Genomic DNA, 17,504 nt, shown 5'->3' on the forward strand with positions numbered 1-17,504 from the left:
TGAAAACTGCAGATGATTTTTGCATCCTCCCATTGCCAGCTTATCCAGCCCACTGAAGGATTTGCTTGACAGGAGGAAAACATTAAATTCCACTTTTTGGGGGTTTTTTTCAGTTTTCTATTCTTGCTGATTTAAAACGTCTCAGTTGACTGCGTTATGAGCTGTTTTCCCAACAGGACCTTTGTTCTGGTCTGTGCTTCAGCAAAAACTGGAAAAACTTGTTCAGGTGCTCTTTTCTTTTTTTTTTTTCCTTCCTCTCCTATTGGCAGCTGCAGCTTGTACACATGCAGACGAGGTGGTGCCTACCTTTCATGTGGAAAGCTGCCTTACAAAAACTGAGGTTGCTTTTTCCATTATCCCAGAGCTTTTCTGGCTTCATGAAGGCTTTGGTGGATGCTCCAGGAGTTAAACTCTGTTTGTTCTCTACGAAATGAGTTTAGGTCATAATTTTGTTTTTCTTCAAGCAAAGGGAGGGTGTTTGAGCGTGGCTCCAGTCCAGCCTTTTAGATAACATTTTGTAGACTCCAGGAGATCTGCAGAAACCCGCTTTGTTGTGCAATGTAGCTTTTTGGATGAAGAAACTTGTCTGCTTTACCACAGCTGCACATGGTGTCGTGTTAACATCTGTAAGACAGGAGAAACACTTGAGGCAGCACGTTAGTGCAAAACGTGGATAAGTTGAGAACAAACTTTTCTTTCTCTCTCCTTCCCTTTCCTCTTGCTTTGTGCTGCTGTTGGAACAAGAATGGGTCAGCTGTGTGGACGATGCATGCAGCTGCTGCGGGACTTCGTGACCTTCATTCAGAGGATGTCCTCCGACTTGGTGCACGGCATCAAGGAATTCTTAACTCTGCTAAGCAAATGCTCCTGCTTAAAACAAAAGAGCTCTAAGGCCAGACAGCTGTACAAGCCCATCCTGCAACCTCATGAGAAGGTGACAGCACAGGAGTTTCTGCAGCATATTGAAACAGGTAAGAAGGCTTGTTTTTTTTTCTAAAGGCTTGTGAAAAAAACGAGATTTTTTTGTGGGCTGAAAATAGATTGATGGTTGAACTGCTCTGGCGTGGCATGGAGCAGCTTGGAGATGCAGGAAAGGCCAGAGTTACAGAGCTTTTTCTTTGTGTACAGGGCACCAACGGTCAAGTGGTGTAACACTTGGATCTAGGTAGAAATGGTCAGTCACTTTCTTGCTCTGCACTACTGTTAGTACACAACCCATGTAAATATGTTTTGTAAAAGTGAGTCTTCCTAATTTAAGTTATTTTTTTTAAAGTCAGTCACTGAGGTCAGAAAGCTGTAAATGTGTTCCACTGACACTGGATGCTACATGAGCACTGAGCTGTGAGAAGACAAATCACAGTGTGGTCCTGGCTGAGTTGTGCATCCATGCTGCTGGCTGGAGAACACCTGGACTTGTGCTGGGGGTGCCTGCACTATATGCGGAGAAGGTCTATGTCACCTTAGGACAAACACTGTTGGGCTCCCAGGACTTCCTCAGATTTCAAGCAACTGGTCTGCCTACGTGCAAACATTTTAGACACAAGGCTTCCACAAAACCATAGGATTCTGCTTGAATCAAAGTAGATCCATAACTCTTCGTGTATCTCCTCTGTTTTACAGGCTACCTCCCTAACTCCCCCGTTTATCTACTTGTGATGTCCTCTCTGTCCTGTCCTAGGATACAACAATATCAATTAGAATTTTTTTTAATTTCACTGCTACATCACAGAATATCATCTTGGAAAAGTGTGTTTCGTCAGTTGTCCAACCTAAAATCATTCCTTCTCTCAAGTTGGGCAGGGGCCATTGCTTCTTTGGTTTTACATTGTCTCACAGCTAATTGAATATAGTGATTTAAGTTTAATAACCTTGGGCTAAAGCTACTACATAAAATTGCATAGCCTTCTGCTTTCATTTGTGTGAAGAGTGTGTTTACTTACCTTTTTGGGGACATAAAACCATCTTGTGAAGGGGACCAGGAAAGACACTTTTTTCCTTGCTGTGAAACAGTTAATGCTGCTTGAAATGATCCGTCATGGAACAACCTTTGGAATAATTGCTGTTAGGCTGGTTGTTGGGAACACGCGTGAATTAGCCTCAGCCGGTATTAGCTGGTGTCATTACCCTATGAATGTGGGGGGTCCTGTGCTGCTGGTAGGGTTCACTAATTGTTGCACACGAGGCACTAGCTAAATTCTGAAGTCCACATCCAGAACAGGACCAGACCTTTCAGCCTGATACACAGTGGGGATCTTCTAGGGCTGAACTTTTTCTTCCTAAGGCTAACATGCTCCTGACTGTATAAGAGACTGTTTTAGGCAGTGTCCCAGCTCAGCTGATGGATCAGGTGCAACAAAGAGGTGGTCTGGAAAAGATGGTGAGGCCAGAATGACTCTTTGATGCACCACTAATGCTTCGTGAAGATAATATGTATGTTTTCTTGAGAAATCCTTTCCTCTCTGAGCTGGGTCTTCAAAAGGCTGGTCTGTCTTGGATCCTCATGAGCTGGGGTACAGCAGCAGTGAACCTAGAGCTTCTGTGACAGCAGTGCACAGATGGTGACATGTGCTCTCGGGGAGGTCTCAATATCCATGATAGGAGATACACAGCACCCAGGAAGAAGAACCAAGGTTAATTCTCTGAGTGGCCAAATCCTGCTGCCAAGACAGATGGAGGCAAGGAAGCCTCACAAGGAGAACCAAGATACATCCCTCTTACTTTAGCCCTTGCCTGTGTATTTTATTCCAAAATGGAACAAACCCATGCTCAGTTCTGGATGAATTATAATAAGCAGGGAAGCAACATTTGGACAATTTGGGTGCAAGGAGAGACTTCATGGTTGATCATCCTACTCAGCTGCTATCTCAGGCAACAAATGCTTGATATTATAAGCAGGTAAAGATTTTGAGTGGCCTCTGCTTTGTCACTCTCCCAACAAAAACCCACAGATATGTGGGAGATTCAGATAGTGTGCAAAGAACAGAATTAAACCACATGTTGAGATTTTTGGTTTTCCTCTAAAACCTTACACACACTGGCTAGCCCTTCCTTTGTGTATATTGTTAATTATTAAACAAAAATGATCTTTATATGAATCACTTCTGCGAATCCCACTTGCCTAATCCTGAAGGTAGGAGTTTGCTGCCCTTGACATGTCAGCAGCTTCTCATACCTTGAGGTATTGGCTAAATTTTGCACTGAGGCATGAAAGATCACACCTCTCACATCCTTTGCATCTGTTTATGCCCTGGGAGCTAAAGTAGCTACATCTTGTTCACAGAGATATTTCGATCTTTAGTGCACTGCTTCAATATATTGTCTGAAAATATTTCTTATAATTGTGTGGTCCACCAGTCAATTTATACTACATTATCTTTTCAGCAGTTTATACTATTGAGCAGTGGTTCAATGGCCCTTTTTTTTTTCCCTCTTTGCTGCTCCATTCCACACGTTATAAGTACATTATACAGTGATTTACAGAAGTCATGCATTACTGCTATTGCTCGATAGCTATTGCTGAACATCTGGTTTATTCATAGAGGAACTATCATACTTGAGAACAGGTAGACTCATGCTAAAAATTTGTGCCTGAGGCAAGCCCGTTTACAATCCATGTTGCTATTCCCTGAAAACCTTTGTTGTAATACCCTGGACAGGGAACACAGTGAACTTAAAATATAGTAAATTAAAAATATATATTCTTTCTATAGCTCATAACTAAGAACACCATGTTTGGTAGATATATTTTAACAAAGAACTTCTATGATTCGGGAAAAAAATAAAGATTTTTATGGAAAACAAGAACGGCTGCATTTATATTGGAGAGTATAAAGGTATCTAAAGGTTATAATTTATCTTGCTTCCAATCACTAGCTTTGTGAGCTTCATGAGACACATTGCCAAAGACAGGTTATTCCAGATTCATTTATTGCTTCTGCTCATGGAAACATGAATAAGGATAAATGGGCTGTATGGAGTTGTTGCAATACAGAAGTCCTTATCTGTTTGATTGGCTGGAAATTTTAATTTCTTTTTGTAAACTAACCCTTTTCAGATATAATTGAGTCTGTGCTGTCATTGTACATTTTCAGGTTTTGAAATGTCACCACTTGGAAAGGACCCTCTGGAAGCCCTGAGGACCTTAGCCTTTTCAGAAAACCCAGGTTTACAGCAGTCTGCTGCCCTCTATTACTTGCATATGAGTCAGCACAGTAAGTTATCTCAGTGCATTAGAAAATTTTCACATAATTACAAATAAAATATTTTTTTCCAACTGTGAAACTCCCTTTGATTCATTAATCAAAGTTTGTTTCTTTCATGCTGTGTTGTTTGCTAACCAAAATTGGAAATTCTGTCATTGCTATGTGGGCGGTTATTCTGGGTTTTGCTATGAAGAGATCTCTCATGAGACTGTTCATTTATGTAATTGTAATACTTCTGGAAAAAACTCAGCAGAGCCCAAAGTAGTTGGAGTCAATGTATACTGAATCTCCTGAGAGCAACACAGTCAAAACTACGGTGGAAGGAAATGGACATAGTGATCATTTAAGGTTTTATATTACATTATTTTTGGAAGAGGAAAAATCCCTAGAGACCAGAATGTAGTGGAAATTTTTGAAAGAAACATTCTTCTTTGTCCAACTATTCTGTAGGAGCACTTGGCTCCCGAGGTAATTGGTAAATGGTTAGAAGTCAGCCTAGATCTGCCAAATAAGATTCCAGAAAGAGTTTGAGTCCTACAAAAAGATAGAAATACCAGCAACAAGCGGGCTGTGATTTACTTATTTGTTTGTTTAAAATTTACTTCAGGGAGAATATTCTGGCACTTGGCTTGATAGCTTTGTCCTCTGTATTTTTTTCTGGATAAAAAAGTGTAGATAGCCACAACATGAGGACCTGCTATGAGGCAGAATGATTTGTTTGGTAGTGATGCACATTGCTTCCCTTCCCATGATGTTCTTGAAGTACTTGATTATTCAAAACCTTTTCAGGAAACTTGCCCTGTTTTGCTAGTAGCAATTTAATTTAAATGAAGGGGAATACCACTCAGACTATGTATGGTAGCACCTGAGGCTTAAGACCAACAAGAGAAAAATGTGACTGCGGTGAACGATGAGACTTCTGAATATTTCCTCTCATTCCTGCAGTGAACGTCCCCCTGCCTGTGGAGCATCTGGAACCCTTCTATGCCTTACTACGGTCTGCTGACCTGGAGGTGCAGCAGATGTCTTCCTTGGCCCTTGTCAACTTCTTGCTGGAAGAAAACAGTGAGTAATTAACAACACATCTCTGTTCACGTGAAAAACTATCTCTTCAGCCCGACTCAGGCAGAAGGAGGGCACATCTATACACTGAGGTCTACACACATCCAATTCAATTTTTTGCATTCCTGATAGGATATGTGTGAGTCTGTTTCTGTCTGCAAGCTACATAACTTCTGGTGGGACCAGGATATATCCGATCACTCCAGCTACATTATATCATGTGGCAAGAGATCTTGGATCTCTGTGCAAAGGCTGATAAATTATTCCCAGACTGGTGTGGGAACAGCTATACTCTTCTCATTCTTGGAACAAGAGCCCACCACTTACCCTTTCAAGCAACAGATACAGCTCTTAGAAATAAACTCTGCTATGAGACAGTGCTCATTTTCTTGTTATTTATTAGCTGGACCTTGGTCTTAAATTGCTTGCAGATTTTATTTAAAAAAAAAAAAAAGAGAGAAATGTTTAATAGAATTCACTTTCTTCTGTAGCTAATAGGGCAAATGATAGGATCTGGAAGGTGCAGATGACAAACTTCCCAATAAGGTTTCTGTTGATAGACAGAGCATGAACACCCCACACCTCATCAACAGAGGCCTTGTTGCATCTACTGTGCTCCCTGGCACCTGGGCCTCAACAGTTATTCCATCACACTATCCCATAACAGCAGAAGACAGATCAGTTTTCAATGAAGATAGTTTTTTTCTTTTCTTTTTTTTAAGCATCTTGCTGCAAATAATATCATGTCACTATTTACAAGTAAAAAATATATATATATTTAAAAGGTAGACTTCAGAAGAAAAAGAGTGGGGCACTGATTAAATTGTGAACCTGTTGGAAAGCTGCAGATGCACTTTCCAAAATGAACCTTATGTTTGAAAACAGAATGGCTAGAAGAAATATTTGGGACCTTCTGAACTAGAACCTCTGAACATCTCTTACAGTCTTTCATGAATCTGAAGAGGAATCAAGCAAACCAAGCTAGGGACTATGAGTGCCTTTCAGGCTTTTTCCATCTTAGGTCAGTTTTGCATAATCATAACATAGACCCCTAAAGCAGTCAGAGGAAGATACATTCTTTTCACAAAGGTATTGACTGTTTACTTTTCTGTTTGTCCATCTTTTCTTACATTTATGAATAGTTGACAAAGAAATAGTTGTCCAAATGGGTTTACTTGAGCCAATTCTGGATCTGCTTGAGTCGGAGGATCCCACAGTCCAGTGTAATTCTTGTGCCTGCACCATGACTTTGGCTGTTTCAGGTAAGTGTGCTGTTCTTTCTCTTTATCCTCTAGAGTGGATTCATTAAACCATCATGTTTCAAGGTGAAACAACATATTTGCAATTGGTTTAAGAGTCATAAGATGCAGGAGCAAATTTTGGTATTCCCACATCATAAATTCAACCTCTTGAAATTCCAGTTAAGATCTTTTTCTCGGTGTTTTTGACCTTCATTCTCTTATGATTACAAACCTATTTCTGATTTCCAACCTAAATATATTCATGACCAGCTTATCTTAATTAGTGTCTACATTGGTTTTTGCTTTGGTAGTTCTCCCTCTCAGATGTCTGCGCTGGGAAGGCTTCTTCATTTTACCAGACTGAAAAAACCAAGCTCATTTAAGATTTCGTTTGTAAGCGAGACTCTCCATTCATCTTCATAGCTCTTCTGAGTGTAAATTATATGTTCCAGAAATGGAACATAGTAATTTTGTCTGCTGTTTTGTGATGCCACAGACCTCACGCATTTTTACAGTCTGAAGGTGTACATAAATGCTGCAGGAGTTCCATTTTGAATTAATCTCTTCCAAAAGAGAGGTCACCAGAAATGTGCAGTATTTCAGCTGGGGTATTACCTGGGTCTTTTATTGTGGCATCCAGGGAAATATGTTTTGTGGTATATCTCATGATAACACTTGATTTTTTTGGGATTGCATCATGGTGATGTTGTCACCCTGCAGCTGACTTAATCACTTAGTCTTTCTCCTCCTCTGCTGCTCTTTCCAGCACACACCAATTAATTAAGGGTCTGCAACAAATGTTTCAAAGTGCATGTCCCTGCATTTTGTACTGTAAAGTTTTGTTCTGTTTCTGTTGCTTCAGTCTTCTAACTTGTCTGTTATTCGTAAAATATTCCAGTCCTCCACCACATTGACAGTGATGCACTCACACTTTTGTATTAACTTTCTGGTTCAAAAGCAACAGACCAGTCTCTATGGAATTCCACTTGTAGCCTCCTCCTTCCAGGTGGTCATTCCCATTCAGCAAAACTTGCTGCCAGCTTCCTTTTAGTCAGTTCCTTAGCCACCATGCACTTCTTGCTTTCATCACCATCTTCTCTTGCATGTTTCATATCATGATGTAGATATTTTCTTGGCATCCAGATAGGTAAGCTCAACCACAGTTAGGAAAGGAAAGGTTATCAGGTTAATCTGGCTTATTCACAAGTTGTGTGATTCTACTCTACATATTGTATAAATCCCTGTATAAAAGCCATGAATAATATGTATTTCCCTTCCTCTCGTGTTTATTCCACCAGCTTCCCTCTCCAGTATGGGAAGTTGCAATCGGATCTCTCAGAAGACTGGAGAAGCATGGTGAAAGTGTTACTTACTCATTTAAATATTTGTCTTGCAAAGGGGGAGTGGATGGATAAGCAGGATACAACAACATCAAAGTGCTGATTTGCATTTTATCCCATCTTTTATTTATCTGCAGCTTTTAAAATATTTTTTCCCTTTGAAACCTTTTTTTAAGTATTGCATATTATTATGGTCAGGTTAAGAACTGTGTATTACATTACTTTGCGTGGAATGCAAATTGCTTCATTCAAATGTCTAATTAGGCATGGCATCGATAAAATTTTAGATGCTTGGCACTTGGAGGGCATTCTTTATGTACAATCGGCAGAGTTATGCATCTGAAGATCTACAGAGGGATATCCCTTCACCTCTGGTTTAAGCAGTCCACAGAGAAAGCAACTTCTTTCAGCACCTAAGGACATCCCCTAGTCCTTAAGGCACTCTAGCCCTCTTAGATGTCTCTAACCCAGAATGTAGGGAACTCTCAGCCACTCCAGATCCAATCCACCTTCATTCTCTGTTGAAGGTGGTTATCTAATACCATTGCACACTCCCCTAAGTGTCAGTGTACTTCTGAGCACAAGTAGTTCAAATTAAGTGTTCAAGGACCTGTCAAACTAGATAGGAAGGCATCTGCTGAACGTAGAAGTAGGCAGTCCTGCAAGAGCATAGGCTGGGTTGCTGTCTGGGATTTAGATCAGTTTTGATCTCTGTCCCAGTTTAACTAGCATTTAGACAGATTGGACCCATTTATTTCTTTTTCAGGCTATGTTTAGCTACCACAGCAATGAGACTAAAGCAAGAGTCAATTCTCTAGGGTTTATTTTAATTTTAACTTGCAGACTCTGAGATCTTAAAGGGCCTACTTGAGAAAAGGATTCTGTTCAACCATGTCCTTCAAGTAAACCGTTCATGCTTCAGAGTGATTTAGAAAAGATAAATATGGAAGCACAGTCATATTAGGAAGATCCTTTAGATAGCTTTAAGGTGACTAAAATTCTAAATCCAAGAATGGTAACGTGTCTTAACTCTGCTGCAGTAAACATCCAAGACTGTGTACAGAATGAAGCTGTTTAGGAAGGTGACTGCAAGTTGTACGTAAGCTGGGTTGTCTGATACTCGCTGCAATAGGTAGTGAAAAACCAAAACAGCAAACAAACTAATTCATATTAAAAAGATTTGAAGGTCATTTTGTCCCAACAGTAGCATTTGTCCACACAGCAAGAGGACACATGCACATTTGCCATTATCTGCAGCTTTTCAATCTGTGGGTGAAAGTAATCAGTTCTGGGATAAGAACTCTTCTCGGAATACATAGGAACAGAACTAAACATTGACAGCAAAGGTTTAGAGAGGCCTGAACATCTGCATTAAGCTGAACAAGGAGGATGCACTCAGTGCAGCACACATTCAAAGTTGTACCGACATGAGAGTTTTCAAGCACACAGATGGCAGAGAGTAGAAAGAAAGAATTTATAAATGCAGGTTTCAAGGCAAGTTATTCAAACCCAGCTTGAATAGATGTTGTTGATTTCTCCACTTTGGAGAAGCATCCAAATATGTGGTTCCCTTCTAAAAGCATTCTAAGGGCCATCAGCAATTACAGTGGCGTCAGTGGAGAGACTGCATTACTTAGATAAACAGGTGGTCCAGCAGAGAAACATGATCTAGCCTGCCACATCTCTTACAGAGATGATAGTACAGTTACACATCTTGATGAGATAGATATCTCCATCCATTCTGACATACATTGATGACACAGATATTGTTCAGCTATATTATCTACCCAAACTAGAATGAGAATGAAGAGAAGGATAAGCAAAAAATGACGTATGTAAAAATAAATCCAGCAAACCCACAAGAATGAGCACTAACAAAGGCTGCAGAGGAGAACTTGTCAGCTAGTGAATGACCCAAAGGAAAAGAAAAAAAAAAATTTGGTCACAGAGGTTTCTGTCATGTCAGTACCTGTTGTGGTCTCTCCACTCTCCCGTGATGAGAGCAGCTGCTCCAGTCCTTCCCAGAGAGGAGTGGGATCCCTGGGTCTCGATGTGCCCCCTCTCTCCAAAGCAGGCTGTAAGAACTCATCTTGCCACAGTAGGCTTCCTGTGTTGACCACCAGCTCTGAGCCCTCAGGCAGAAAAATTGTTTGAGCCGTGATGGTTGTGAAGCCTTTCCAAATCAAGCCAGTTATGTTTCTTTAAGGAAGAAAAACCTTTGAAACACCCAGTGACTTATCTTCTGTCATATTTTGCCCAAGTTTTGTCTGAAAGTTTGTAATCCCTTTACCCAAACATGTGGTTCTGTTCCATATTCACAAATATTCATGGAGCGTGTTGTGTGGAAGAATGAAGGAAGCAGCAATATCTGAATTCTCAATCTTTTTACCACTCTTCTTTACTCAACTAATTAGAGTTTACATCACACCAGACTGGTTTCCGTCAGTTGGAGCCACACAAAAGAATTTCTGCTTCTGCTGAGGGAAACAAAAGAACAATACTCAGGCAGATTAGATTGGAGAAAGGCTTGTCTACAAAATTGGCCAGAAAATTTCACCAGAATAATAGCTTCCCACGTGGAAAAGCTATTTTTAAATACATGACTCTTCCTGGAACAATTATTTTGCTCAAAAAATAGAGTATTTTTTTCCAGAATAAAAAGTATTTCCTTGAGCATAAAATATTCATATGAAGGCAGAAATGACTTGTCCTGGAATCCTAAACTGGTACTGACTGAACTATGCTTGGAGAGATATCCTGGATTATCTGTGTGTGTCAGCTCCCCAGTATAGATAGCTTCCAGGTATAATGACTTTGTTCTCTTAACTCACACAGTCAGCTGGCACCTGAAGAGTTGATCTCATCCAAATACCTCTACATTTCTTGCTTTCCTCTGCTTCATGTTTTTCTCAGCAAACTTCCAGAGACCGACCATTGTTTAGAAATGTACGTAAATGAAGCAACACTCAACTACAACTCCTGTGGCCTTCAGTGGCAGTTTGGCTCATATAAACAATGAAAGATGGAGACTATGGACTTTGGTTTTTCTTTTTATAAAATAATCTGCAGCATACTATGATATTAAGACAATTCTTCATTTGTCTAGTTCCCATTTAAATCTCATCAACTTCAAAGAACACTGCTGCCAAGACTTATTTTTTCAAAATCATGCCACTAGAATGCTTATAAGATAAAAATACAGATAATGTATAGATATAAGTAAGACAGTAAAGGGGAGAGGACCATAGCTATCTGAGTGTGGCAGCAGGTTGTTTGTTACAGATGTTTTGATGGCCTCATGGTAGAGGGGTAGGGAAGAGCATAACAGAACGATTCTCTTCTCTATGGCACAGCTGAGGCTACTTTCAGTAAGTCCAAAACAAAAGGAGTAGAACTAAAAGCAGATTTTTTTTTTTCTAAATTGTATTATATTTCATAGCATAGTATAACTTTATCATATGTAGTATACATATATACACAGCATATAAATATGTCATATAGTATTTTATAGTATATGGTTAATTTTATAGCAATATTTAAGTATTATAGGTTGGGGTTTTTTTTCCCAGTGTTTCATCCAGGAGTCTCAAGGGACTCTGCAGATCTTTTTTGAATTCTCCTTGTAATCCAGGATGTTGAATACAACTGTGCAATTTAATACACTGCCATGGAAGAAAGCTTTACCACTTCAGAGAAGAAGCATCTTTTCAAATTCCAGTGGTTAAGTCAAATTCTGTCTTTAGAAACCTCTGCATTGTTTGTAGCTGTCAAAGGAGTGACATAGACACATTCAAAGAGAGAAATTAGCCCTGAATGTACTCTGCTAAATTAATTCAGTCTTACCTGCAGTTAATTATGGTTGGCTCACTTTGAATAGCTGGATCAGACATACCAGGGGTACAAGGTGAGTATGACACCTTGCTAACCTGTTTAAAGGGAGTTATGGTCCTTTTGTTTTAATCATCCCAGTCACAAAACAAAAGCATTGAACCAACTGCGATCTATGGCTGATCCGGAAGTCATGAGTTAGTTTCTTTCCCATAGAACTCTTGGAATTTTTAACAGGTTCCTTTGAGCATGCAGAGAAATTTTTATGTATACCAAAGAATCAGAGAAGCAAATGCCAAAGAAATCTAGTCCTGCAAGTTGTCCTGCTCCTGGCTCACAGTAAGATGGCAATGTTTTGTTTTCTTCTTTTTCTGATTCTTTTCCCCAGAGTCCAACCGAGAGGCTATTGGCGCTGCTCGAGGAGTTACACCGCTATTGTCTCTTGCCAGTTCCTACGATCCTAGAGTCCAGCAAAATGCAGTTGGTGCTATTCTCAACCTCACACAATCAGGTACATTCTGATTAATGATTTATCTAAAGATGCTGAAAGAAAATCTCTTACTGATAGAAAAATATTTCAAAAGGATTAGGGCAAGAATAAAAGCATATCTGAGCAACAAATTATTTCCTTTGCATATGGGCATTCATGTCGATACCATAGGCTGATGATTTCAGTTTGGCCTCTCTTTAGCTAAGTTCTAGACCCTTTTTTGTCTAGAACTGAAATAGGAAGGCTTAATTTTCAACCCCAAGGGGCTAATGTACAAGCACTTAAAGAAAGAAAAAGAAATAAAGAAATAACTTGGTCTAAAAAGTTCACAGCACACTTGGTGGTACTTTGAAGCAAACTCAGAAGCTTATCCAACAAGGTCAAGGTCTAGGAACATTTGACTTGTATCCCTAACTTTATGTTGGAAGATGCAAAAGATAACTATTATGGGACAGATGGTAAAGGCTCCTGGGATATCTGCCAACAGCTTCAGCAAAAGCAGTATTTGGTCCTCTGCACTACCATACATTAACTCTGAAACAAACCAGCATTAAATCTCGCCTGTCTAGATGATACCATTATCCCACACAGCTAAATGATAGTCGTGAGTAATGTCTCTTATCTCCATATAGCGGCAAGGAGTGGTTGGCAAGAGCTTCTACAGCTGGCTCTTACACTTCCGTTATTATTCAGAATTTTTTAAATTTTTATTTATTATTTTTTTTTTTAAATACAGGAATCATGGTGAATACCGTAGCTGAGGTTTTTCAGCTTCTCCAGCAATTCAGATTCTTGCCACAGTCTTTAGCATAAAAGCACAAAGGCCTAATTGATCAGACAGCCTGCTAGTCATTTTGCTAAAATGTCTGTGTACAGCCACATTGCACAAACTCTAAATTATATAGTCTCCAGTCACACCAACTGACATATATTTGGACAACTTCACCACTCTCTAAAATCCAATGATTGTGCATATCCCTTTGGAATGGTGCCTCCAGATAAGAAGAAGGGAAAGGGAAAGACACACTACACACTAACAGCACTTTTTTTTTTTTTGATATGGCAGAGAAAATCCAACAGGTCCTGTGCAAGGAAGGAGCCCTACCAGTTCTTGCCTTACTGCTGGAATCTCCTGACTCAGAAGTGCAGGTATGGCTCAAACAGGTCAGATTTTTAAACAGTAACAGTGTGACTGTAAGGAGAGCACAAACCACAGCATGTGGAAATGAAAAGGTGGAGAGGAGGGAAGGTTTCTCTAAAGAAGAGAAGAAGCACATGAGAGCATCTTGGTGAAACTCAGCTCAGTCAGATAATGTATATTCAAAACACTCAATTTGTCTAGCTCCACAGGAGAAAGTTTATGACACAGAAGTGCCTCTGCCAGCACACACCAACATCTGCACACAGGTATTATGTGGTTACTTTCCTGTGTCTTTCAGATCATCAGACAAGTTGCAGATAAGCTGCTTCCTCTGTTGTTTTTTGGGTTTTTTTGCATCCTAACTTTGATCTTCCACTCTAAGCAATTTTACTAAATGTTCTGAGAAGGCATAACTTGCAAAGATTTTTTTTTTTTCTTATTATTGTAAATGTCTGGGAAATCTTCCTATTTCACGCCTACCACAGACAGCTCTGTGATTCTGCATGCTTAACAGAGAGCTGGTCTGGGTTCAAAAGTATGCTGATGAAAAACTATGAACCTTAAAATCCACTAGTTTATTCATTAGGTCCTCTGAGTAGTACAGGATTGTTTCCTTCATTTGTTATCTCTAAGCTATCTTTTAAATTTCTGAAGTGATGGAGCCTTTGGAATTGCTTTCTGCAAACTGTTTCAGCATCATCAGCTTTCTCTGAGATTCATCTTAAAATTTCCTTCTCTGCAGTTCAACCTGTTTTTTCTAATTATACCTCTCTAGTAATACATACATAATATACCTCTCTAGTAATACATACATAATAAACCATACATTACATATGTAATGTTCCCTAGCATTAATGTTTAAATACTTTGAAAATAAATGATCTCTTGGCATGCTAGGGCAATGACTACATCCGGCTTAAGTAAATCAATGTAAACATATAATCCTGCAGATGCAGATGAGCTAACTTAGGTGCGAGTAGCAGTGTTGTTGCAGCAGCACAGTACATTCCCAAATACCCAGGGTCCTAATGGGTTTGTACAACATGCAGTGCCACAGCATGACTGCTGTTGCAGCGACAGCAGATTGCATCACTCTTCCTGGAGGAAGCCCACTCAGGCTGTTATCACATCTACCCAATAAAACACTCAAGATGAAAAAACACTTTATTTTCATCAGCTCTAAATTTGAGCATTTCTCCAATTTATTTTTATTCTCTTCAATGTGTCACCACTGTGACCTCCTCTCTCTCTACTTTTTCTTGGCTCTCTGCAGTATTACAGCTGTGCTGCCCTTAGCAATGTGGCAGCCAACGCTCAGCACCACGAAGCCATGCTGAAACCTGGTAACAGATTCCTGCTACATCTCTCTCCTATCCTCTTCTGTGGACAAGGTAAAGCTGTAGCTTTCTCTTGTGTAAAGGCTTAGCATCAGAGTAGAGTTATAAACTTGGGCTTTCAGGTTCAGTCTTGCATAATTTTGCTTAACTACTGTACAGGTGCCTGTGTAACATCTTTCCCATGAGAAAAGACACATATATTAGAAGCTACATAGGTTCTACAAGGTCAGTGTATGGAGAAAGAGAAGAGAAATCATTAAAGTTGTTCCATAGCCCTGGACACTTTCTTTAGACCAGGATGGCCTGTATTCTTTAAAATTGAATCTACATGTGTGAAGTGCTCTGTCCAGGCTCTCAACTATCTTTGATTACTGTGTCTGCGACAGAAGGTGTCTGGAGCATGTATTATGCTATTTTTTTTTTTCTTTTTGGTATCTGTAGCTTTTACTATATGGCTTCAAAGAATAACATCTTGAACATTTTGCTTTGTTGGAAGTCACACCAAAGAAACTTCAATAAGCCACAGTTCAGGATTTAAAGGGTCGAACCTTAAATTCTGTGTAGGAAGGAGGTGCCCAGGGAGGTTGTGGAGTCTCCTTCTCTGGAGACATTCAAGACCCGCCTGGATGCCTTTCTATGTGATCTCATTTAGGTTCCTGCTCTGGCAGGGGTGTTGGACTAGATGATCTTTTGAGGTCCCTTCCAATCCCTGACATTGCGATTATGTGTGATTCTGTGGAAAAAAAGGCAAAGCAAATGAGACAAATTCACTCCCTTCATTTTCCTATAACTTATCTGACATTCCTAAAATAAACCAACATCTGACCCCCACTGGCTCTTCCTCATCAACAACAGGATGACTAGTACTAGAGGAGGTTGAAAAAAATTCATCAAAACTTTGAAAAACAATCATGTCCCAAAATTTGTTCTCTGAAGATAATGTAATAGCTTGCTAGTGTTGTCACATTTATTTTGTATACAGTAGCCAAGAACATGCATTACTGAAACCACTCTTTTTTTTCCTCTCTCTCTTTTTTCCCCCCTCTTTGGCACAAACAGGTTTCAAGCCAGGCATGTGTTTGCCTAAGAAATTTGGCTACCAGTGGTAAGCAATATATTGGAGATAAATAAACCATACTATTTCTTTTTCTTTCTCTCTCTCTGCCTTTCAGAGAGAGCACAGTGGGCTGGGAACCTTTCATGTTAAAAGCAGAGAGATACATTCCTACATTTTAATTGGATGTTAAGGGAAGAAGGAAGTACAGGTTTACTTACTACACCGGCCTCAGAGCTCCCAGGTAGCGAAGGGAAGTATCTGGACAAAGTGAGAGAGACGGCAGAGGTCATCTGATGTGCAGAACCTTTGCAACTGTATTAAGTTTTTCTCCCTTCCATGTTTCCTAAGTGTTAAACCTGATTAGGACAGCATGTCTCCTGAAATTGTTGCCTGAATGGGGACCTGCCTTCTCCCAAGGCATGAATCTGTCTGTCATTAAATATAATTTTCTCCCAAGCATTTGTCATCCTATTAAAACATTGTATCCTATTAAATGCCCAAGATCCTTTTCTACATCATACTCAGGAGATGAAGGCAGACAACTGGAACACTCAGGGTAGAGTTGTTCATCTGGAAAACATAGAGGTGCTTCATTTTCAAGCAATCACAATTATAGTGGAGCTGGAAGTCAAGGAACCGCTGCGCTGCTCCATGGTGTGATTGAAAACCCCTGGTCTGCTTGCCCTTTTAGGACTGCCACTCCATCTGCTGTCTGCTCTGGCATTGCCTTTTAGTGCCCAAAAGCACTCACTGAGGTTGCAGGGACAAGTGAGGTATAAGGATTCAGCCAAGGCAGCTGGTCTCTCCCCTGGCTAACCATAACTCTATGAGATAGGTGATGCTTGGAGATGTCTTTCTGTCCATGCGGCAGAAGCTGCCACCTTCTTACCAGGCCTTAGGTCAATTAAGCACTCAGAAAACTCCCCTCCTTTCTTCTCACTGAGGTTCAGACACAAACTAAAGGGTGCCCAAAGCTACATTCTGCTCTCAAACCTGTATCAATCCTTTGGTAAAAGGAGACAAATAAATGAGGGTTTATTTTTATAACTAACCAGCCAACCAGCGTTGTCCCATCCCACAGAGATGGAGAGGTCCCCTCTAATTTCATCAATGAGGCAGTCAAATGCTTGTGAGTCAGAGCCTGAATGTCTCCTCACGGTGCTCTGAAGCTCCCTGACCCCAGTTGTTTTCCCATACCAGCAGACATCCAGGCGGAGATGGTTGCTGAGGACGTCCAGCCCAAGCTGTGCTCTCTCCTGGCATCCGGCAGCGAGGACGTGCGTCGCGCCTCCATCGCTCTGCTCTGGATACTGTCCCAGCACCCGCACAACCAGGTAGGGGAGGTCATTTCATTTCCCAAGACCAGAGGGGAAGGAGTCGTTCTGGCCCCTGCCTGGGATAATGCTCTGTTGTGGCAAAACTGCAAACAAAACACATCCTGTGACTGACCAATAGACTCCATGAGGCTTCCCAGTCCTTCTCCCTCCCAACACACATTGACGTTTTGTGCTGGCTGCATTACACCAAATGTCCTCATTGCTTGTCAAACTGCCTCAGGTTTTGTCTACTACATCTGCACTGTCACTAACTACCCAAGGAACCTGTCTGTTGTGGTGAGTAGGATCCAAAGGATCCTGTAGTTAATCAGATTACCTGTAATGGGAAGGGAGGGTGAAGGGGGAAATGCATGTCAGATTCCATGGATACTTCCCTGCAACTCCCTGTGGTCCCCTCCATCCCCAGACCGTAGGTCTCTCCAGGTGGGTGTACAAGGGGCAGGACACATGCGTAGCACCATGAGAGGCT

The 17,504-nt window shown here is 40.5% G+C and overlaps 1 protein-coding gene across 1 annotated transcript; it reads left to right on the plus strand.

Annotated features, from left to right (window-relative positions):
• Positions 1-745: 745 nt before the first annotated feature.
• On the plus strand, positions 746-17,032 carry LOC104528593 (vacuolar protein 8-like; the record flags this gene model as incomplete). The annotated part of the gene is given in 11 exon segments (XM_029086146.1): positions 746-971; positions 4,092-4,211; positions 5,148-5,267; positions 6,407-6,526; positions 12,062-12,184; positions 13,230-13,312; positions 14,578-14,663; positions 14,665-14,695; positions 15,028-15,030; positions 15,701-15,746; positions 16,899-17,032. Coding segments are annotated over 11 exon segments (1,092 nt in total), but the record flags the coding sequence as incomplete, so codon positions are not given.
• Positions 17,033-17,504: the final 472 nt, after the last annotated feature.

The sequence above is a fragment of the Antrostomus carolinensis genome, unplaced genomic scaffold (genome assembly GCF_000700745.2).
Source record: "Antrostomus carolinensis isolate BGI_N321 unplaced genomic scaffold, ASM70074v2 scaffold2910, whole genome shotgun sequence".
Taxonomy (NCBI): Eukaryota; Metazoa; Chordata; class Aves; order Caprimulgiformes; family Caprimulgidae; genus Antrostomus; species Antrostomus carolinensis.